Here is a 25,429-nt window from a genome sequence, read left to right as displayed (position 1 = left end):
TGTTGTTTGATGCGTCGATGACCATTCAGCTCCTCATCAAGCTTAGTGTCCGCTGCATATTCTTCTTCATCATGACCAGCAGCACTGCCCATGGTGTTGTTGTTGTTGTGATTGCGTCGTTCGAAACCATCACAGCGATTATGTTCCATCCTCTCCAATCGCTCCAAGACACCTACAAGAGATGTATTAACAGAACCAAGAGTGCCTTCCAAGGAAGCCAACTTGGTGTTGGTCTCAATCTGAGCCGTCTCCAATTGACCAAGGCGCTCATTGGTGACACGGACATCCTCATCAAGGTGTTCAGCATGGAGCCTCACTTTGCGTTCAAAGTGTTGCAGCAAGGCTTTTGATCGAGGTGATTGTGGAGGGGTCCTTTCACCTTCTCCTGCCATGGTTAGTATGTAGCAAGGGAATCACAAGAAAATATGTCCTACCAACTAACTGAATTAGGTGGCAACAATTTTCATTCTCTCAGCATGTGCAACCGAGTTCTTACATGTCCTTACCTTGCTATGCAGATGGTGTTGGCGACGACAAGAACAACACAAGTAGTAGCAAGTAGAACCCTATGACGTTGTAGATAATTTGTGGAGCTGTAGGTGGCTTAAAAAATCAAGGTACAACTGGAACCACATTAGTCAATGCAAGTTGAATAAGTGTTCAAAGATAGTATCGTGCTGGTCCTAGGCTAACCCGTGCTAGAGACGCGAGCCTAGACACAAATGTTGTCACCAAACAGTAGCAAACAATGGAAATGATGAGAGTAAATAGCATCAACTTAACCCTTCTTTTTTTCTTTCTTTCTTTCTTTCTTTCCTCCTTTTCCTTTCTTTTTCTTTTCTATTTTCTTTTCTTTTCTTTTCTTTTCGACAAGTAGCGCACAAACTGAACTTTTGCAATATGATTATAACAAGAATGCAGCAAGTAGCATAGACTTTCTTTTACTAGGGATAAGGATTGCAACAAGTAGTACAAATATGCAATTTGAACTCTCTTATTTTTAGAACTGAGTGTACTCAGATTTGCACCAAAAGGACAGGTGCATAAGGTAGTGTTTGTGTAGGCGCGACTAAAGGTGATGGTGGTGAGGGTTTCAGCGAAAAGGTGGAGAGAGCAGCGGCTGAAGTGGGGGGGGGGGGGGGAAGGCAACAACGGACTGTGTGGTGACTAAAACGTGACAAGAACTCGAAACTCTAAAGGATTAGAACCTAAGAACCAGCACTTGACACCACGATGTAAAGCACAAACTCAACAAGCAAAGAACTAAGCAGATCAGCAAGGCTCAAACTTGTGTTTGGAATTTCAGTTCTATCCTATTTTTATATTTCTGGACTATAGGTAAAGTAATGAACGGTAAATCACTCACCAAAGAACCTTGCTCTGATTACCACATGATGGGACTAGGGGTTGTTCCTGATCTTTTGGTGAGTGTGGATAAACTCGATTTGGGTGGATTCGACGTTGGCTGTCCGACTACAACGACCACAAGGTTGTTGCGCCTTAGCAACAGGTACACCGGCTCCGATTGTGATGTTCTTGCTGTGCCAAGAACACCAAGAACCTGCAAGCAACCGAGAACAAGCAAGAACAAGATGAACAAGCAAATAACTCACGGATTTAAGCCAAAGGATGAATCTGAATCACAAGTTGGGGTCTTGAAACAAGCAAATCGGGTGGTCTAGCCGACACACGCGTTTACAAGGAAGAAGCAGCAGCTATCTTGCATCTAAACAAAACCCACCCTCATTCTGATGGCTGCTGGCTCTATTTATAAGGAGGAGAGCACAAGGGGGAGTGGGAAACCCTAATCTGGGCGTCCCTCAAAGGGTTGTAGTTAGTACAAGGCCCAGGCCCAAGCTGTAGGTCTCTACGTCCTTTGGCTTGCTGCACACAGCTTCGGTAGATTCTGATAGTGGGGTTGGACCCATGTGAAAGAGGACGACGCGCTCTTTCCAACAAGTCAAAAACCAGCTTCATTGGATCTCATATCAAGGAGTTATGGTACTTTTGATGGAGTGTCCCCTGCTGTCTCGAGATGAGCTGTGCGCCCCATTAATGATGATTCCCACTTGTTCGTCTGCTCCATCCTCATCATGGGGTCTAAACATGAGGCAATGGAGTCTTGACCAACATTCCTAAGAATAAGACAATCATCACCATGATTTAGTAGCATCCAATTCTGAGACGAGTTTGTATGAACAGCGATGAACGACTTTACCTGATAATTAAGTTGTCATGCTCGAGCTCTTGTCATCGGACCTTGTTGTGCAGCAGGTGTGGTTGTATCAATGGAAGGGATGTCCTCATCAAACACAGTCTCCAAACAGAAAGAAGGGATATTCCACATGACCCACATCACCTAGGAGTTCCATCAGTTAAGTCCAAAATGATTTGTAAGCCTATGGTACATCTAGCGCAAACAATGCACCTTTCTTGCACCGACACTAACACTCTCTCCAAACGGAATGAAGTGAGATTCCACATGACCCACGTCACCTAGGAGTTCCATCAGGTGCGTCCAAAATGATTTCCGATCCAATGTTACGTTTGATGCAAACCGTGCACCTATCTTGCGTCAAGATTAGCACCATGTCTGAAAGGCCAAAATGAGCTTCCAGTTGACCCTATGGTACGTCTAGCACAAACGATGCACCAATCTTGCACCAACATTAACACTGTCTCCAAACAGAAAGAAGTGAGATTCCACATGACCCACATCACCTAGGAGTTCCATCGGGTGCGTCCAAAACGATTTCTGAGCCAATGGTACGTTCCACGGAAACCGTGCTCCTATCTTGCGTCAAGATTTGCACTATATTCAAAAGGCCGAAACGAGATTCCACTTGAGCCTCGTCACCTAGTGGTACCATCGGGTGCGTCCAAAATGATTTATATGCCTAAGGTACAAGTAGCGCAAACCATGCACCTATCTTGCACCGACAGCAACACTGTCTCCAGATGGAAAGAAGTGAGATTCCACATGACCCATGTCACCTAGGAATTCCATCGGGTGCGTCCAAAATGATTTATAAGCCTATGGTACATCTAGCGCAAACCATGCACCCATCTTGCACCGACACTAACACTATCTCCAAACGGAATGAAGTGAGATTCCACATGACCCACGTCACCTAGGAGTTCCATCTGGTGCGTCCAAAACGATTTGTAAGCCTATGGTACATCTAGCGCAAACCATGCACCCATCTTGCACCGACATTGACACTGTCTCCAAACAGAATGAAGTGAGATTCCACAAGACCCACATCACCTAACCGACACCAACACTGTCTCTAAACAGAAAGAAGTGATATTCCACATGACCCATGTCACCTAAAAGTTCCAACGGTTGCGTCCAAAATGATTTGTAAGCCTATGGTACATCTAGTGCAAACCATGCACCTATCTTGCACCAACACTAACACAGTCTCCAAATGGAATGAAGTGAGATTCCATATGACCCACGTCACCTAGGAGATCCATTGGGTGCGTCTAAAATGATTTCCGATCCAATGGTATGTTTGACGCAAACCGTGCACCTTTCTTGCGTCAAGATTAGCACCATGTCCAAAAGGCCGAAACGAGCTTCTAGTTGAGGCTATGGTACGTCTATTGCAAACCAAGTACCTATCTTGGACCGACATTAACATTGTCTCCAAACAAAAAGAAGTGAGATTCCACATAACCCACAGCACCTAGGAGTTCCAACGGGTACGTCCAAAATAATTTCTGAGCCAATGGTACATTCCACGCAAACCGTGCACCTATCTTGCGTCGAGATTAGCACTATATCGGAAAGCCTGAAACGAGCTTCCACTTGAGCCTCGTCACCTGGTGGTACCATCGAGTGCGTGCAAAACGGTTTATAAGCCTATGGTACATCTAGCGCAAACCATGCACCTATTTTGCACCGACACCAACACTGTCTCCAAACGGAAAGAAGTGAGATTCCACATGACCCACATCACCAAGGAGTTCCATCGGATGCGTCCAAAATGATTTGTAAGCCTATGGTACATCTAGCACAAACCATGCACCCATCTTGCACTGACACTAACACTGTCTACAAGTGGAATGGAGTGAGATTCCACATGACCCACGTCACCTAACCGACACCAACACTGTCTCCAAAGGGAAAGAAGCAAGATTCCACATGACCCACGTCACATAGGAGTTCCATCGGGTGCGTCCAAAACGATTTGTAAGCCTATGGTACATCTAGCACAAACCATGCACCCATCGTGCACCGACACTAACACTGTCTCCAAACAGAATGAAGTGAGATTCCACAAGAGCCACGTCACCTAACCGACACCAACACTGTCTCCAAATGGAAAGAAGTGATATTCCACATGACCCACGTCACCTAGGAGTTCCATCGGTTGCGTCCAAAATGATTTGTAAGCCCATGGTACATCTAGTGCAAACCATGCACCCATCTTGCACCGACACTAACACTATCTCCAAATGGAATGAAGTGAGATTCCACATGACCCACGTCACCTAACAGACACCAACAATGTCTCCAAATGGAAAGAAGCGATATTCCACAAGACCCACATCACCTAGGAGTTCCATCGGTTGCGTCCAAAACGATTTGTAAGCCTATGGTACATCTAGCACAAATAATGCACCTTTCTTGCACCGACACTAACACTGTCTCCAAATGGAATGAAGTGAGATTCCACATGACCCATGTCACCTAGGAGTTCCATCGGGTGTGTCCAAAATGATTTCTGATCCAATGGTACGTTTGATGCAAACCGTGCATCTATCTTGTGTCAAGATTAGCACCATGTCCGAAAGGCCAAAACGAGCTTCCAGTTGACCCTATGGTACGTCTAGCGCAAACCATGCACCTATCTTGCACCGACATTAACACTGTCTCCAAACGGAAAGAAGTGAGATTCCACATCACCCACATCACCTAGGAGTTCCATCGGGTGCGTCCAAAACGATTTCTGAGCCAATGGTACGTTCCACAGAAACCGTGCTCCTATCTTGCGTCAAGATTTGCACTATATCCGAAAGGCCGAAACGAGATTCCACTTGAGCCTCGTCACCTAGTGGTACCATCGGGTGCATCCAAAATGATTTATATGCCTAAGGTACATGTAGCGCAAACCATGCACCTATCTTGCACCGACACCAACACTGTCTCCAACGGAAAGAAGTGAGATTCCACATGACGCATGTCACCTAGGAGTTCCATCGGGTGCGTCCAAAATGATTTATAAGCCTGTGGTACATCTAGTGCAAACCATGCACCCATCTGGCACCAACACTAACACTGTCTCCAAACGGAATGAAGTGAGATTCCTTATGACCCACGTCACCTAACTGACACCAACACTGTCTCCAAACGGAAAGAAGCGATATTTCACATGACCCACGTCACCTAGGAGTTCCATCAGGTGCGTCCAAAACAATTTGTAATCCTGGGGTACATCTAGTGCAAACCATGCATCTATCTTGCACCGACACTAACACTGTCTGCAAACGGAATGAATTGAGATTCCACATGACCCACATCACCTAGGAGTTCCATCGGGTGCATCCAAAACGATTTCTGAGCCAATGGTACGTTCCACGCAAACCGTGCACCTATCTTGCGTCAAGATTAGCACTATATCTAAAAGTCCAAAACAAGCTTCTACTTGAGCCTCGTCACCTAGTGGTACCATCGAGTGCGTACAAAACAATTTATAAGCCTATGGTACGTCTAGCGCAAACCATTCACCTATCTTGCACCGACACTAACACTGTTCCAAACAGAATTAAGTGAGATTCCACATGACCCACGTCACCTAACCAACACCAACTCTATCTCCAAACGGAAAGAAGCGATATTCCACATGACCCACGTCACCTAGGAGTTCCATCGGTTGCGTCCAAAATGATTTGTAAGCCCATGGTACATCTAGTGCAAACCATGCACCCATCTTGCACCGACACTAACACTATCTCCAAATGGAATGAAGTGAGATTCCACATGACCCACGTCACCTAACAGACACCAACAATGTCTCCAAATGGAAAGAAGCGATATTCCACAAGACCCACATCACCTAGGAGTTCCATCGGTTGCGTCCAAAACGATTTGTAAGCCTATGGTACATCTAGCACAAATAATGCACCTTTCTTGCACCGACACTAACACTGTCTCCAAATGGAATGAAGTGAGATTCCACATGACCCATGTCACCTAGAGTTCCATCGGGTGTGTCCTAAAATGATTTCTGATCCAATGTACGTTTGATGCAAAACCGTGCATCTATCTTGTGTCAAGATTAGCACCATGTCCGAAAGGCCAAACGAGGCTTCCAGTTGACCCTAGGTTACGTCTAGCGCAAAACCATGCACCTATCTTGCACCGACATTAACACTCTGTACTCCAAACGGAAAGAAGTGAGATTCCACATCATACCCACATCACCTAGGAGTTCCAATCGGGTGCGTCCAAAACGATTTCTGAGCCAATGGTACGTTCCACAGCAAACCGTGCTCCTATCGTTGCGTCAAGATTGCACTATATCAGAAAGTCGAAACGAGATTCCACTTGAGCCTCGTCACCTAGTGGTACCATCGGGTGCAGCAAAATGATTTATAGCCTAAGGTACAGTAGCGCAAACCATGCCACCTATCTTGCACCGACACCAACACTGTCTCCAAACGGAAAGAAGTGAGATTCCACATGACGCATGTCACCTAGGAGTTCCATCGGGTGCGTCCAAAATGATTTATAAGCCTGTGGTACATCTAGTGCAAACCATGCACCCATCTGGCACCAACACTAACACTGTCTCCAAACGGAATGAAGTGAGATTCCTTATGACCCACGTCACCTAACTGACACCAACACTGTCTCCAAATGGAAAGAAGCGATATTTCACATGACCCACGTCACCTAGGAGTTCCATCAGGTGCGTCCAAAACAATTTGTAATCCTGGGGTACATCTAGTGCAAACCATGCATCTATCTTGCACCGACACTAACACTGTCTGCAAACGGAATGAATTGAGATTCCACATGACCCACATCACCTAGGAGTTCCATCGGGTGCATCCAAAACGATTTCTGAGCCAATGGTACGTTCCACGCAAACCGTGCACCTATCTTGCGTCAAGATTAGCACTATATCTAAAAGTCCAAAACAAGCTTCTACTTGAGCCTCGTCACCTAGTGGTACCATCGAGTGCGTACAAAACAATTTATAAGCCTATGGTACGTCTAGTGCAAACCATTCACCTATCTTGCACCGACACTAACACTGTTCCAAACAGAATTAAGTGAGATTCCACATGACCCACGTCACCTAACCAACACCAACTCTATCTCCAAACAGAAAGAAGCGATATTCCACATGACCCACGTCACCTAGGAGTTCCATCGGTTGCATCCAAAACGATTTGTAAGCCTATGGTACATCTAGCACAAACATGCACCTTTTTGCACCAACACTAACACTGTCTCCAAATGGAATGAAGTGAGATTCCATATGACCCACGTCACCTAGGAGATCCATCGGGTGCGTCTAAAATGATTTCCGATCCAATGGTACGTTTGACACAAACCGTGCACCTTTCTTGCGTCAAGATTAGCTCCATGTCCAAAAGGCCGAAACGAGCTTCCAGTTGAGCCGATGGTACGTCTAGTGCAAACCATGTACCTATCTTGCACCGACATTAACATTGACTCCAAACGGAAAGAAGTGAGATTCCACATGACCCACAACACCTAGGAGTTCCAACGGGTGCGTCCAAAACAATTTCTGAGCCAATGGTACATTCCACGCAAACCGTGCACCTATCTTGCATTGAGATTAGCACTATATTCGAAAGTCTAAAACGAGCTTCCACTTGAGCCTCGTCACCTAGTGGTACCATCGAGCGCGAGCAAAACAATTTATAAGCCTATGGTACGTCTAGCGCAAACCATGCACCTATCTTGCACCGACACCAACACTGTCTCCAAACGGAAAGAAGTGATATTCCACATGACCCACGTCACCAAGGAGTTCCATCGGGTGCGTCCAAAACGATTTGTAAGCCTATGGTACATCTAGCGCAAACCATGCACCCATCTTGCACCGACACTAACATTGTCTCCAAATGGAATGGAGTGAGATTCCACATGACCCACGTCACCTAACTGACTCCAACACTGTCTCCAAACAGAAAGAAGCAAGATTCCACATGACCCACATCACCTAGGAGTTCCATCGGGTGCGTCCAAAACGATTTGTAAGCCTATGGTACGTCTAGCGCAAACCAAGCACCCATCGTGCACCGACACTAACACTGTCTCCAAACGGAATGAAGTGAGATTCCACAAGAGCCACGTCACCTAACCGACACCAACACTGTCTCCAAACAGAAAGAAGTGATATTCCACATGACCCACGTCACCTAGGAGTTCCATCGGTTGCGTCCAAAACGATTTGTAAGCCTATGGTACATCTAGCGCAAACCATGCACCCATCTTGCACTGACACTAACACTGTCTCCAAACGGAATGAAGTGAGATTCCACATGACCCATGTCACCTAACCGACACCAACACTATCTCCAAATGGAAAGAAGTGATATTCCACATGACCCACGTCACCTAGGAGTTCCATCGGTTGCATCCAAAATGATTTGTAAGCCTATGGTACATCTAGCGCAAATAATGCACCTTTCTTGCACCGACACTAACACTGTCTCCAAATGGAATGAAGTGAGATTCCACATGACCCACGTCACCTAGGAGTTCCATCGGGTGTGTCCAAAATGATTTCTGAGCCAATGGTACGTTCCACAGAAACCATGCTCCTATCTTGCATCAAGATTTGCACTATATCTGAAAGGCCGAAACGAGATTCCACTTGAGCCTCGTCACATAGTGGTACCATCAGGTGCATCCAAAATGATTTATATGCCTAAGGTACATGTAGCGCAAACCATGCACCTATCTTGCACCGACACCAACACTGTCACCAAATGGAAAGAAGTGAGATTCCACATGACCCACGTCACCTAACCGACACTAACACTGTCTCCAAACAGAAAGAAGCGATATTCCACATGACCCATGTCACCTAGGAGTTCCATCGGTTGCGTCCAAAATGATTTGTAAGCCTATGGTACATCTAGCGCAAACCATGCACCTTTCTTGCACCGACACTAACACTGTCTCCAAACAGAATGAAGTGAGATTCCACATGACCCACGTCACCTAGGAGTTCTATCGGGCGCGTCCAAAATGATTTCTGATCCAATGGTACATTTGACGCAAACCGTGCACCTATCTTGCGTCAAGATTAGCACCATGTCTAAAAGGCTGAAACAAGCTTCCAGTTGAGCCTATGGTACGTCTAGTGCAAACCATCTACCTATCTTGCACCGGCATTAACATTGTCTCCAAACAGAAAGAAGTGAGATTCCACATGACCCACGTCACCTAGGAGTTCCATCGGTTGCGTCCAAAATGATTTGTAAGCCTATGGTACATCTAGCGCAAACCATGCACCTTTCTTGCACCGACACTAACACTGTCTCCAAACAGAATGAAGTGAGATTCCACATGACCCACGTCACCTAGGAGTTCCATCGGTTGCGTCCAAAACGATTTGTAAGCCTATGGTCCAAAACGATCTGAAAGTCCAAAACGAGCTTCCGCTTGAGCCTCGTCACCTAGTGGTACCATCGAGCACGTGCAAAATGATTTATAAGCCTATGGTTCGTCTAGTGCAAACTATGCACCTATCTTGCACCGACACCAACACAGTCTCCAAATGGAAAGAAGTGAGATTCCACATGACCCACGTCACCTAGGAGTTCCATCGGGTCTGACCAAAATGATTTGTAAGGCTATGGTACATCTAGCACAAACCATGCACCCATCCTGCACCGACACTAACACTATCTCCAAATGGAATGAAGTGAGATTCCACATGACCCACGTCACCTAACCGACACCAACACTATCTCCAAACGGAAAGAAGCGCAATTCCACATGACCCACGTCACCTAGGAGTTCCATTGGGTGCGTCCAAAATGATTTGTAAGCCTATGGTACATCTAGCACAAACCATGCACCCATCTTGCACCGAATCTAACACTGTCTCCAAACAGAATGAAGTGAGATTCCACAAGACCCACGTCACCTAACCGACACCAACACTGTCTCCAAACGGAAAGAAGCGATATTCCACATGACCCATGTCACCTAGGAGTTCCATCAGTTGCGTCCAAAACGATTTGTAAGCGTATGGTACATCTAGCACAAACCATGCACCCATCTTGCACCGACACTAACACTGTCTCCAAACAGAATGAAGTGAGATTCCACATGACCCACGTCACCTAACAGACACCAACACTATCTCCAAACGGAAAGAAGCGATATTCCACATGACCCACGTCACCTAGGAGTTCCATCGGGTGCGTCCAAAATGATTTGTAAGCCTATGGTACATCTAGCGCAAACCATGCACGTATCTTGCACCAACACTAACACTGTCTCCAAACGGAATGAAGTGAGATTCCACATGACCCACGTCACCAAGGAGTTCCATCGGGTGCGTCCAAAATGATTTCTGATCTAATGGTATGTTTGACGCAAACTGTGCACCTTTCTTGCGTCAAGATTAGCACCATGTCTGAAAGGCCGAAACGAGCTTCTAGTTGAGCCTATGGTACGTCTAGTGCAAACCATGTACCTATCTTGCACCGACATTAACATTGTCTCCAAACGGAAAGAAGTGAGATTCCACATGACCCACAACACCTAGGAGTTCCAACGGGTGCGTCCAAAATGATTTCTGAGCCAATGGTACATTCCACGCAAACCGTGCACCTATCTTGCGTCGAGATTAGCACTATATCCGAAAGTCCAAAATGAGCTTCCACTTGAGCCTCATCACCTAGTGGTACCATCGGGCGTGTGCAAAACGATTTATAAGCCTATGGTACGTCTAGCGCAAACCATGCACCTATCTTCCACCGACACCAACATAGTCTCCAAATGGAAAGAAGCGAGATTCCACATGACCCACGTCATCTAGGAGTTCCATCGGGTGCGTACAAAATGATTTGTAAGCCTATGGTACATCTTGCGCAAACCATGCACCCATCTTGCACCGACACTAACACTATCGCCAAATGGAATGAAGTGAGATTCCACATGACCCACGTCACCTAACCGACACCAACACTGTCTCCAAACAGAAAGAAGCGATATTCCACATGACCCACGTCACCTAGGAGTGCCATCGGTTGCATCCAAAATGATTTGTAAGCCTATGGTACGTCTAGCGCAAACCATGCACCTATCTTGCACCAACATTAACACTGCCTCCAAACGGAAAGAAGTGAGATTCCACATGACCCACATCACCTAGGAGTTCCATCGGGTGAGTCCAAAATGATTTTTGAGCCAATGGTACGTTCCACGCAAACCGTGCTCCTATCTTGTGTCAAGATTTGCACTATATCCGAAAGACCAAAATGAGCTTCCACTTGAGCCTCGTCACCTAGTGGTACCATCGGGTGCGTCCAAAACGATTTGTAAGCCTATGATACATCTAGCGCAAACCATGCACCTATCTTGCACCGACACTAACACTGTCTCCTAATGGAAAGAAGTGAGATTCCACATGTCCCACATCTCCTTGGAGTTCCATCGGGTGCGTCCAAAATGATGTCTGATCCTATGGTACACTCGACGCAAACCGTGCACCTATCTTGCGTCAAGATTAGCACTATATCCGAAAGGCCAAAACAAGCTTCCACATGAGCCTCGTCACCTAGTGGTACCCTCGAGTATGTCCAAAATGATTTATAAGCCTAAGGTACATGTAGCGCAAATCATGCACCTATCTTGCACCGACACCAACACTATCTCCAAACGGAAAGAAGTGAGATTCGACATGACCCATCTCACCTAGGAGTTCCATTGGGTGCGTCGAAAATGATTTATAAGCCTGTGGTACATCTAGCACAAACCATGCACCCATCTTGCACCGACACTAACACTGTCTCCAAACAGAATGAAGTGAGATTCCATATGACCCACGTCACCTAACCGACACCAACACTGTCTCCAAATGGAAAGAAGCGATATTTCACATGACCCACGTCACCTAGGAGTTCCATCAGGTGCATCTAAAACAATTTGTAAGCCTATGGTACATCTAGCGCAAACCATGCACCTATCTTGCACCGACACTAACACTGTCCACAAAAGGAATGAAGTGAGATTCCACGTGACCCACATCACCTCGGAGTTCCATTGGGTGCGTCCAAAATGATTTTCGATCCAAAGGTACGTTTGACGCAAACCGTGCACCTTTCTTGCGTCAAGATTAGCACTATGTCCGAAAGGCTGAAACGAGCTTCCAGTTGAGCCTATGGTACGTCTAGTGTAAACCATGCACCTATCTTGCACCGACATTAACACTGTCTCCAAACGGAAAGAAGTGAGATTCCACATGACCCACATCACCTTGGAGTTCCATCGGGTGCGTCCAAAACGATTTATGAGCCAATGGTACGTTCCACGCAAACCGTGCACCTATCTTACGTCAAGATTAGCACTATATCTAAAAGTCTGAAACGAGCTTCCACTTGAGCCTCGTCACCTAGTGGTACCATCGAGTGCGTACAAAACAATTTATAAGCCTAAGGTACGTCTAGCGCAAACCATGCACCGACACTAACACTGTCTCCAAACGGAATGAAGTGAGATTCCACATGACCCATGTCACCTAACCGACACCAACACTATCTCCAATGGAAAGAAGCGATATTCCACATGACCCACGTCACCTAGGAGTTCCATCGGTTGCGTCCAAAACGATTTGTAAGCCTATGGTACATCTAGCGCAAACCATGCACCCATCTTGCACCGAATCTAACACTGTCTCCAAACAGAATGAAGTGAGATTCCACAAGACCCACGTCACCTAGGAGTTCCATTGGGTGCGTCCAAAATAATTTCCGATCCAATGGTACGTTTGACGCAAACCGTGCACCTTTCTTGCGTCAAGATTAGCACCATGTCCGAAAGGCCGAAACGAGCTTCCAGTTGAGCCTATGGTACATCTAGTGCAAACCATGTACCTATCTTGCACCGACATTAACATTGTCTCCAAACAGAAAGAAGTGAGATTCCACATGACCCACAACACCTAGGAGTTCCAACGGGTGCATCCAAAATGATTTCTGAGCCAATGGTACATTCCACGCAAACCGTGCACCTATCTTGCGTCGAGATTAGCACTATATCCGAAAATCCGAAACGAGCTTCCACTCGAGCCTCGTCACCTAGTGGTACCATCGAGTGCATGCAAAACGATTTATAAGCCTATGGTATGTCTAGCGCAAACCATGCGCCTATCTTGCACCGACACCAACACAGTCTCCAAATGGAAAGAAGTTAATGAGGACATTCCTAGCATTTACTCATCTTCAAATGAAACTCCACTTGATATAGCTGGTCCAATTACAAGAAGTAGAGCTAAACAATTGGAGAAGGAAATTCATTCTCAGGTGAACGCTAACCTTATGTTTAATAATCAGTTTATGTTGAATGAGCCTATGCTTTTGAGTTCTTGTTCCAATGTCCTTAGGAATGATGGAGTGTATGAACCAGCATGGGATGAAGATGGATTCAAGCCTCTGGACATTTGAACCAAGAAGCCTATGGTGTGCAAGAATAAAATGGTGGTTCATCACCTTTGCATGGAAATGCAACCAGAAGCTAGATGACTGATACATGGTACGAATTCCAAACATCACCGCGGACAGAATACAAGGAGTTAGACGGTGTTCTATATGTGGATGGAAGCGTCTTCAAGTCTACTTTCCAGCCCATCAAACGGCTCATTATTTGGACTTCCCAATAAAGAGTTATGCTCATTTTAGTAACTGCTATCAGAAGCTGAAAGACGCGCGAACCAGCCACGAAATCCACTGGTGCATGCGCATGCTGCCATTTACTCCAAGCTGAACGTCCCTATCCCTATATATATCTTGTACAAGACAATGAAAGGTCAGATCTTGATTGGTTGAATTCAGAATACACAAACTCATGGAGTTTTGTTTATGCGTGAGTCTTGAGAGGCTTGCAACACTTGTTCTTTCGATTCCTGAGGGAGTTGTAGAACGCCGAACTGCAGTTCACCCAGTTCGTGCCCTCACGTCTATAGGGCGTGATTGCGTGGGCTGTTTCGTCGGTACATGGAAGGGTGATTGTCTCGGTAGTTCGTCGTGTGGACAGCCTCGCGGTGCACTGCCTCTTCACCAGGTCACGCAGCGACAAGTTATCAAGTTCGCAGATCCTACATGAAGATCGGGCCACACAACTTGCTACACGCGTTGCATAGGCGTGTGCGCATCATCTGGTACCAGAGCCTCCATTTACTCATTAGGATTGTTCTTGTTTTTGGTAGGATAGAGTTTATATACCTACTGTCCACTAATAGCCAAAAAAGAAAACCTACAGCCCAAATTCATACGTGCTACTGATTTTGTAGTTTGCTTTATCGAGTTTTAATCCTTTAAGATTTGTCTAGTTGCTGAATTTTTCTTTTCCACATCATTCTAGTTTTTATCATTGTTCTAATCATCAAATCGCTTGCTGCATGTACCCACCCATCCCACCCTTGTTCTGATCGTCATTGCTTGCTGCATATATATAAATAAAAAAAAACCCACCCGTTCCACCCTTGTTTTCTACCCGCCACAAATTCCCCACCCGAGTTTCTTGTTTTTGTGCTGCGCCGTCCATCTTAGTTGATCCTTATGTGCCCCTTTAGTTGAAAGTTGTGCTGCGTTTCTCACAAAGGTTAAAAGAAAAGATGTATATGGGTCAAAAGAAGGACTAAAAACAATGAGTTCTTGTTCAAAAAAAAGGGAAAGAAAAGAAATAAAAGAGAATTGTGTTCAGCACACCACAAAGGGGTTTGGGCAGCAACAAGTTTCGGTTGGTGCAATTGGTGTTCATCTATCCACTTCCTACATCTTGTTCCTTTCATTGAGTATCTTTTCCTTTATATTCAGCAACTTAGACTTGAGTTCTTGGATTATTATTCGGTTTTGCATTACTACATTTCAGCGCATTCCATTTACATATTACCCCACCAAGCTCCACTTAAAAGCACCGTGAGCTGTTGCACCGTAGTCTCTTCACTCTTCCACTACAGATTGCAGCCCCAGTTCTTGCCCTTTCCAGGAAGAGAAAGAACTTGTTCAGCAAGTGGTGAGGGAGTGATTCCACATATATATTGTCCTTTTTTTCCCCTCTACTAATATGGCAGGACGTGGAGATGGTGCCGCTGTTTCGGTGGACGAATTCCAGGAGCTGCGTACACAAATGAATGATTTGATGCAACAACTACAAACTCTCCAATTGAACATGCCTCATAGAGAACCACCACCAAATGAGGATGATAACAATGAGGATAACGAGGCACCACATCGTGCCGCTGGTCATGGACATGGACGTGGTGGGTTTGGCCATGGTTTTGGTCGTGCTCGGCGCGTTCTAGTTGGAGGTAGAGCTAATGATGGTGATGATGATATGTTGTCCGACATGGATGATCATCGGCATGGTGTCCATCATGGTTATCGTGACCTCCATCGTCGTCGTGATGCTGATGGTTTAAGCAAAGTGAAAGTGTCTATTCCAAAATTTAACGGAAAGGAAAGTGCTGATGATTATTTTGAGTGGGAGACCAAGGTTGATCAGATCTTTGATTTCTATACTTACCCTCCTATCAAGAAAGCAAAGCTTGCTGCAATTGAGTTCACAGGTTATGCAATCACTTGGTGGAATCAAGTGTGTGCTGATTTCCGCCGTGTTGGACATGATCGTATTACTTGGGATGACATGAAACGAGAAATGAGGCGGAGATTTGTTCCTGCCCATTATTCTTGTGAGCTACATTTGAGGCTGAAACGTCTTGTCCAAGGTCATCGTAGTGTGGATGAATATTTTCAGGAAATGGAAATGTGTCTACTTCATACCGGTATCACTGAAGATGAGGAATCAACGATGGCTCGATTTCTGGTTGGTCTTAATAAACCAATCGCAGACAAGGTGGACATGACTAATTACAACACCATGGATGAATTGCTACATTTTGCAAAAAGGGCAGAACGACAGCTTGCTGAATCTTATAAGAACCGTGCTTCATTTTCAGCTCCTCATAGTTCTACTCCATGGCGCCATTCACAGCAGCATGGGTCAGAGGTGCACACACCTTCGTCTCGTGCAACTTCTCATTCAATTTCAACGTCTGCCAAACATTTTGATTCAAGAGGCAAAGTTGTAAATTCCAATCAGTCCAGCTCCTCTGTTATAGTAGCCCAATGGAAGACAAGCAAGATTGAGTGTTTTAAGTGTGGTGGTCATGGACATAAGCAAGCTGAATGTCCCAATCGGCGTACCATTATTGCACTTGCTGATGGTTCTTATGATTCTCAAAGTGAAGAGGATGAAGAGTTTAACAATGTATTTGTAGATCTAAATCTTGATACTTGTGAGTATTCAGCTGAGGATGGTACATTTGAGCTAGGTCTGAATTGTTTAGCCATTCAACCTATTCCAACTTTTGCTCACAATAACATGCTACAAGATATTATTTCTCCATCTTCTGACAAGATTACTAGTGCTGATTTTGATGAGTTGATTGCTGATTTTCTTGATTTGGAGCCTTCTACAATGAATACACCATCTCCTTCTTTGGTGGTTAGGAGAGTTCTTTCCACTCAGTTTGTTGCTGCTGATCAAGGACAACGCCATAATTTGTTTCAGTCCCGATGCAAAGTGAAAGGACAAGTGTGCCGTTTCATCATAGATGGTGGGAGCTGCAATAATATTGTTAGTGCTTTGCTTGTTGAGAAGCTTGGTTTGCAGCCACGTCGCCATCCACATCCATACCACATGCAATGGTTGAATAATTCCGGGACAGTTAAGGTTTCAACCATGATTCGTTTGTCATTTTCCATTGGTGATTATCATGGAGAGGTTGATTGTGATATTGTCCCCATGCAAGCATGCTATTTGCTGCTTGGTCGGCCCCTGGCAATTTGATGTGGATTCGGTGCATTTTGGACGGTCTAACAAATACACTTTCATTGCCAATGACAAGAAGGTGGTTCTTGTTCCATTATCTCCAGAGGAGATACATGTTTCAGATGTGGCTCGCATGAAAAGAGAGGAATCTGAAAAAAGAAAACTGAGTGAGACCCACAACACTAGTAAGGAAGATAGTTCTAAAGCATCCAGCCACATAAAGCCTCATTCCACTTTAAAACAGCCACACCAAACTGAGTGCTTATTTGTGAGCAGGAGTGATTTGAGAGATGTGACAAACACTACAGCCCCATTCTTTGTACTGTTGTACAAGGAGGTTTTACTTTCCACTAACGACTTACCTTGCTCGCTGCCTAGTGTTGTTCTTGATTTGTTACAGGACTTTGAGGATGTTTTTCCTGATGAGCTACCAGCTGGACTTCCCCCACTTCGCGGCATTGAGCATCAAATTGACTTGGTCCCTGGTGCTTCTCTTCCCAACCGTCCAGCATACCGCACAAACCTCGAAGAAACAAAGGAAATTCAGCAACAGGTAAAAGAGCTTTTGGACAAAGGGTATGTTCATGAATCCTTATCACCATGTGTTGTTCCTGTTTTGTTAGTTCCAAAGAAAGATGGTTCTTGGTGTATGTGTGTTGCTTGTCGTGCTATCAATGCTATAACTGTTCGATATCGTCACCCTATTCCAAGGCTTGATGACATGTTAGATGAGCTGAGTGGTTCAACTATTTTCACCAAGATTGATTTACATAGTGGTTATCATCAAATTCGAATGAAAATAGGTGATGAATGGAAAACAGCATTTAAAACTAAATTTGGTCTCTATGAATGGCTTGTGATGCCCTTTGGTTTGACAAATGCTCCTTCAACTTTTATGCGTTTGATGAATCATGTGTTTCATTGGCAAATTTGTTGTTGTTTATTTTGATGATATCCTGATCTATAGCAGATCATTTGATGAACACCTTGATCATATCTGTCAAGTTCTTGCTGTTTTGAGAGCTGACAAATTGTATGGAAACATTACTAAATGCACATTTTGCACAGACCGTGTTGTTTTTCTTGGATTCGTTGTTTTTGCAGATGGAATTCAAGTTGATGAAGAAAAGATTAAAGCAATAAAGGATTGGCCTACACCAACAAATGTGAGTCAAGTTTGAAGTTTTCATGGTCTTGCAGGTTTTTACAGGCGTTTTGTTAAAGATTTCAGCACCATCGCTGCACCCCTCAACAATTTGACAAAGAAGGATGTTCCATTCAAGTGGGGTGATGAACAAGACCAAGCCTTCAATGAGCTGAAAACAAAGCTTTGTGAAGCACCACTGCTACAACTTCCTGATTTTGGTAAGACATTTGAGATCGAATGTGATGCAAGTGGTATTGGCATAGGAGGTGTACTACTTCAAGAAGGTAAACCTATTGCCTACTTTTCTGAAAAGTTGAATGGTCCACATCTAAATTATTCTGTCTATGATAAAGAGCTTTATGCCTTAGTTCAAGTTTTGGAAGTTTGGCAACATTATTTGTTACCTAAAGAATTTGTCATCCATTCTGATCATGAAGCTTTGAAATATCTAAAAAGTCAAGGCAAACTGAACCGTAGACATGCTAAATGGATTGAGTTCATTGAAACATTTCCCTATGTTGTAAAACATAAGCGTGGAAAAGATAACATTGTTGCCGATGCCTTATCACGGAGATGTGGTTTGGTTACATAATTAGATACAAAAGTGCTTGGTTTGGAATCCATTAAAACACTCTATGCAGCTGATTCTGATTTTAAAGAACCTTTCTCTCATTGCATTGCTGGAAAAGGCTGGGACAAGTATTATGTGCATGATGGGTTTTTATTTCGGACTAACAAACTATGCATTCCAGCGTGCTCGATTCGTCAAGTTCTTTTGCAGGAAGCACATGTTGGTGGCTTAGCTGGTCATTTTGGCATCAAAAAGACATTGGACATGCTCTCTGATCATTTCTTTTGGCCACATATGCGACGTGATGTCCAGCGACATGTTGCACGCTGCATAATCTGCTTGAAAGCTAAGTACCGCCTTAATCCCCATGGTCTTTATACTCCATTACCAGTTCTGAATGTACCTTGGGACGATATATCCATGGATTTTATGTTGGGGTTACCTCGGTCTCAGAGGGGGAGGGATTCTATCTTTGTTGTTGTTGTTGACCGATTCTCTAAAATGGCACATTTTATTCATAAGAACGACGATGCTTCACACGTTGCTGGTTTGTTTTTTAGGGAGATCGTTCGTTTACATGGAGAACCAAGGACTATTATTTCAGACCGGGATACAAAATTTCTAAGCTATTTTTGGAAGACATTATGGGCTAAACTTGGTACGAAGTTGTTATTTTCCACCACTTGTCATCCGCAAACCGATGGGCAAACTGAAGTTGTCAACCGTACCTTGTCCACCATGTTGCGTGCTGTGTTGAAAAAGAATTTGAAGCAGTGGGAAGACTACCTTCCACATGTTGAATTTTCTTATAACAGGGCAGTCCATTCCACAACAAACTTTTGTCCATTTGAAATTGTTTATGGGTTTAAACCGCAAACTCCCATGGATCTTTTGCCTTTACCATTACAGGAACAAGTTAACTTGGATGCAGCAAAGAGATCGGATTTTCTCAAGAAGCTACATGATGAGACAAGAAGGAATATCGAGAAGAAATCAGCACAATATGCAAAGCAAGCGAACAAAGGTAAGAAGAATGTTACATTCTAGCCCGGAGACCTCGTGTGGTTGCATCTACGCAAGGATCGATTTCCACAACAGCGCAAGAGTAAGTTGTCTCCAAGGGGTGATGGTCCGTTCAAGGTTTTACACAAGATAAATGATAATGCTTACAAAATTGAGCTGCCACCTGAATATTCCAATGTGAGTACAACATTCAATGTCAAAGACTTGCTTCCATTTGTTGTTGAGCCTGAGTCGAGGATGACTCCTTCTCAAGAGGGGGAGGCTAATGTGGACATTCCAAGCATTCACTAATCTTCAAATGAAACTCCACTTGATATAGCTGGTCCAATTACAAGAAGTAGAGCTAAACAATTGGAGAAGGAAATTCATTCTCAGGTGAACGCTAACCTTATGTTTAATAATCAGTTTATGTTGAATGAGCCTATGCTTTTGAGTTCTTGTTCCAATGTCCTTAGGAATGATGGAGTGTATGAACTAGCATGGGATGAAGATGGATTCAAGCCTCTGGACATTTGAACCAAGAAGCCTATGGTGTGCAAGAATAAAATGGTGGTTCATCACCTTTGCATGGAAATGCAACCAGAAGCTAGATGACTGATACATGGTACGAATTCCAAGCATCACCGCGGACAGAATACAAGGAGTTAGATGGTGTTCTATATGTGGATGGAAGCATATTCAAGTCTACTTTCCAGCCCATCAAACGGCTCATCATTTGGACTTCCCAATAAAGAGTTATGCTCATTTTAGTAACTGCTATCAGAAGCTGAAAGACGCGTGAACCAGCCATGAAATCCACTGGTGCATGCGCATGCTGCCATTTACTCCAAGCTGAATGTCCCTATCCCTATATATATACTAGACAATGAAAGGTCAGATCTTGATTGGTTGAATTCAGAATACACAAACTCGTGGAGTTTTGTTTATGCGTGAGTCTTGAGAGGCTTGCAACACTTGTTCCTTCGATTCCTGAGGGAGTTGTAAAACGCCGAACTACGGTTCACCCAGTTTGTGCCTTCACGTCTATAGGGCGTGATTGCGTGGGCTGTTTCGTCGGTACGTGGAAGGGTGATTGTCTCGGTAGTTTGTCGCGTGGACAGCCTTGCGGTGCACTGCCTCTTCACCAGGTCACGCAGCAACAAGTTATCAAGTTCGCGGATCCTACGAGAAGATCGGGCCACACAACTTGCTACACGCGTTGCATAGGCGTGTGCGCATTAGAAGTAAGATTCCACATGACCCACGTCACCTAGGAGTTCCATCGGGTGCGTCCAAAATGATTTGTAAGCCTAAGGTACATCTAGCGCAAACCATGCACCCATCTTGCACCGACACTAACACTATCTAAAAATGGAATGAAGTGTGATTCCACATGACCCACGTCACCTAACCAACACCAACACTGTCTCCAAATGGAAAGAAGCGAGATTCCACATGACCCACGTCACCTAGGAGTTCCATCGGGTGCGTCCAAAATGATTTGTAAGCCTATGGTACATCTAGCGCAAACCATGCACCCATCTTGCACCGACACTAACACTGTCTCCGAACGAAATGAAGTGACATTCCACAAGACCCACGTCACCTAATCGACACCAACACTGTCTCCAAATGGAAAGAAGTGATATTCCACATGACCCACGTCACCTAGGAGTTCCATCGGTTGCGTCCAAAACGATTTGTAAGCCTATGGTACATCTAGCGCAAACCATGCACCTTTCTTGCACTGACACTAACACTATCTCCAAATGGAATGAAGTGAGATTCCACATGACCCACGTCACGTAGGAGTTCCACCAGGTGCCTCCAAAATGATTTCTGATCCAATGGTACGTTTGATGCAAACCGTGCACCTATCTTGCATCAAGATTAGCACCATGTCCGAAAGGCCAAAACGAGCTTCCAGTTGACCCTATGGTACATCTAGCGCAAACCATGCACCAATCTTGCACCGACATTAACACTGTCTCCAAACAGAAAGAAGTGAGATTCCACATGACCCACATCACCTAGGAGTTCCATTGGGTGCGTCCAAAACGATTTCTGAGCCAATGGTACATTCCACGCAAACCGTGCTCCTATCTTGCGTCAAGATTTGCACTATATCCGAAAGGCCGCAAACTGTGCTCCTATCTTGCGTCAAGATTTGCACTATATCCGAAAGGCCGAAATGAGCTTCCACTTCAGCCTTGTCACCTAGTGGTACCATCGGGTGCGTCCAAAACAATTTGTAAGCCTATGTTACATCTAGCGCAAACCATGCACCTATATTGCACCGACACTAACACTATCTCCTAATGGAAAGAAGTGAGATTCCACATGTCCCACGTCTCCTAGGAGTTCCATCGGGTGCGTCCAAAATGATGTCCGATCCTATGGTACGTTCGACGTAAACCGTGCACCTATCTTGTGTCAAGATTAGCACTATATCCGAAAGGCCGAAACAAGCTTCCACTTGAGCCTCATCACCTAGTGGTACCCTCGAGTGCATCCAAAATGATGTATAAGCCTAAGGTACATGTAGTGCAAACCATGCACCTATCTTGCACCGACACCGACACTGTCTCCAAACAGAAAGAAGTGAGATTCTACATGACCCATGTCACCTAGGAGTTCTATCGGGTGCGTCCAAAATGTTTTATAAGCCTATGGTACATCTAGCGCAAACCATGCACCCATCTTGCATCGACACTAACACTGTCTCCAAATGGAATGAAGTGAGATTCCATATGACCCACGTCACCTAACTGACACCAACACTGTCTCCAAACGGAAAGAAGCGATATTTCACATGACCCACGTCACCTCGGAGTTCCATCAGGTGCATCCAAAACAATTTGTAAGCCTATGGTACATCTAGCACAAACCATGCACCCATCTTGCACCGACATTAACACTGTCTCCAAACGGAATGAAGTGAGATTCCACACAACCCACGTCACCAAACTGACACCAACACTGTCTCCAAATGGAAAGAAGTGATATTCCACATGACCCACGTCACCTAGGAGTTCCATCGGTTGTGTCCAAAACAATTTGTAAGCCTATGGTACATCTAGCGCAAACCATGCACCCATCTTGCACCAACACTTACACTGTCTCCAAACGGAATGAAGTGAGATTCCACATGGCCCACATCACCTAACCGACACCAACACTGTCTCCAAATGGAAAGAAGCGATATTCCACATGACCCACGTCACCTAGGAGTTCCATCAGTTCTGTCCAAAATGATTTGTAAGCCTATGGTACATCTAGCGCAAACCATGCACCTATCTTGCACCATCACTAACAGTGTCTCCAAACAGAATGAAGTGAGATTCCACAAGACCCACATCACTAGGAGTTCCATCGGGTGCGTCCAAAATGATTTCTGATCCAATGGTACGTTTGATGCAAACCGTGCACCTATCTTGCGTCAAGGTTAGCACCATGTCTGAAAGGCCGAAACAGCTTCTAGTTGAGCCTATGGTACATATAGTGCAAACCATGCACCTATCTTGCACCGACATTAACACTGTCTCCAAACAAAAAGAAGTGAGATTCCACATCACCTAGGAGTTCCATCGGGTGCGTCCAAAACGATTTCTGAGCCAATGGTACGTTCCACGCAAACCGTGCACCTATCTTGCATCAAGATTAGCACTATATCTAAAAGTCCGAAACGAGCTTCCACTTGAGCCTCGTCACCTAGTGGTACATCGAGTGCGTACAAAACAATTTATAAGCCTATGGTACGTCTAGCGCAAACCATGCACCTATCTTGCACCGACACTAACACTGTCTCCAAACGAAATGAAGTGAGATCCCACATGACCCACGTCACCTAACCGACACCAACACTGTCTCCAAACGGAAAGAAGCGATATTCCATATGACCCACGTCACCTAGGAGTTCCATCGGTTGCGTCCAAAATGATTTGTAAGCCTATGGTACATCTGGCGCAAACCATGCACCTATCTTGCACCAACACTAACACTGTCTCCAAATAGAATGAAGTTAGATTCCACATGACCCACGTCACCTAGAAGTTCCATCGGGTGCGTCCAAAATGATTTTCGATCCAATAGTACGTTTGACGCAAACCGTGCACCTTTCTTGCGTCAAGATTAGCACCATGTCCGAAAGGCCAAAACGAGCTTCCAGTTGAGCCTACGGTACGTCTAGTGCAAACCATGTACCTATCTTGCACCGACATTAACATGGTCTCCAAACAGAAAGAAGTGAGATTCCACATGACCCACAACACCTAGGAGTTCCAACGGGTGCGTCCAAAACGATTTCTGAGCCAATGGTACATTCCACGCAAACCGTGCACCTATCTTGCGTCGAGATTAGCAATATATCTGAAAGCCAAAACGAGCTTCCACTTGAGCCTCGTCACCTAGTGGTACCATCGAGCGCGTGCAAAACGATTTATAAGCCTATGGTATGTCTAGCGCAAACCATGCACCTATCTTGCACCGACACCAACACAGTCTCCAAATGGAAAGAAGCGAGATTCCACATGACCCACGTCACCTAGGAGTTCTATCGGGTGCATCCAAAATGATTTGTAAGCCTATGGTACATCTAGTGCAAACCATGCACCTATGTTGCACCGACACTAACACTGTCTCCAAATGGAATGAAGTGAGATTCCACATGACCCACGTCACCTAACCGACACCAACACTGTCTCCAAACGGAAAGAAGTGAGATTCCACATGACCCACGTCACCTAGGAGTTCCATTGGGTGCGTCCAAAACGATTTGTAAGCCTATGGTACATCTAGCGCAACCATGCACCCATCTTGCACCGACACTAACACCGTCTCCAAACTGAATGAAGTGAGATTCCACAAGACCCACGTCACCTAACCGACACCAACACCGTCTCCAAATGGAAAGAAGCGATATTCCACATGACCCATGTCACCTAGGAGTTCCATCGGTTGCGTCCGAAATGATTTGTAAGCCTATGGTACATCTAGCGCAAACCATGCACCTATCTTGCACCAACACTAACATTGTCTCCAAATAGAATGAAGTGAAATTCCACATGACCCACATCACCTAGAAGTTCCTTCAGGTGCGTCCAAAATGATTTCTAAACCAATGGTACGTTTGACGCAAACCGTGCACCTTTCTTGCGTCAAGATTAGCACCTTGTCCGAAAGGCCAAAACGAGCTTCCAGTTGAGCCTATGGTACGTCTAGTGCAAATCATGCACCCATCTTGCACCGACATTAACACTGTCTCCAAACGGAAAGAAGTGAGATTCCACATGACCCACATCACCTAGGAGTTCCATGAGGTGCGTCCTAAATGATTTTTGAGCCAATGGTACGTTCCACGCAAACCGTGCACCTATCTTGCGTCAAAATTAGCACTATATCTAAAAGTCTGAAACGAGCTTCCACTTGAGCCTCATCACCTAGTGGTACCATCGAGTGCGTACAAAACAATTTATAAGCCTATGGTACGTCTAGCACAAACCACGCACCTATCTTGCACTGACACTAACACTGTCTCCAAACTGAATGAAGTGAGATTCCACATCACCCACGTCACCTAACCAACACCAACGCTGTCTCCAAACGGAAAGAAGCGATATTCCACATGACCCACGTCACCTAGGAGTTCCAT

General features: G+C 45.0%; 1 protein-coding gene across 1 annotated transcript in view; it reads left to right on the top strand.

The window, feature by feature from the left end:
* Nucleotides 1–15,292: 15,292 nt before the first annotated feature.
* Nucleotides 15,293–25,429, top strand: part of LOC136543892 (uncharacterized) — a 32,623-nt gene continuing 22,486 nt past the window's right edge. The window contains exons 1-5 of the mRNA XM_066536219.1: nt 15,293–17,011; nt 17,460–17,635; nt 18,164–18,174; nt 18,260–18,588; nt 19,687–19,801. Coding sequence (XP_066392316.1) covers nt 15,293–17,011; nt 17,460–17,635; nt 18,164–18,174; nt 18,260–18,588; nt 19,687–19,801 — 2,350 coding nt within the window. The remainder of the gene's footprint in view (nt 17,012–17,459; nt 17,636–18,163; nt 18,175–18,259; nt 18,589–19,686; nt 19,802–25,429) is intronic.

Source organism: Miscanthus floridulus, chromosome 3 (assembly GCF_019320115.1).
Source record: "Miscanthus floridulus cultivar M001 chromosome 3, ASM1932011v1, whole genome shotgun sequence".
In the NCBI taxonomy this organism is placed as follows: Eukaryota; Viridiplantae; Streptophyta; class Magnoliopsida; order Poales; family Poaceae; genus Miscanthus; species Miscanthus floridulus.
This window is presented reverse-complemented; position numbering and strand designations above follow the sequence as displayed.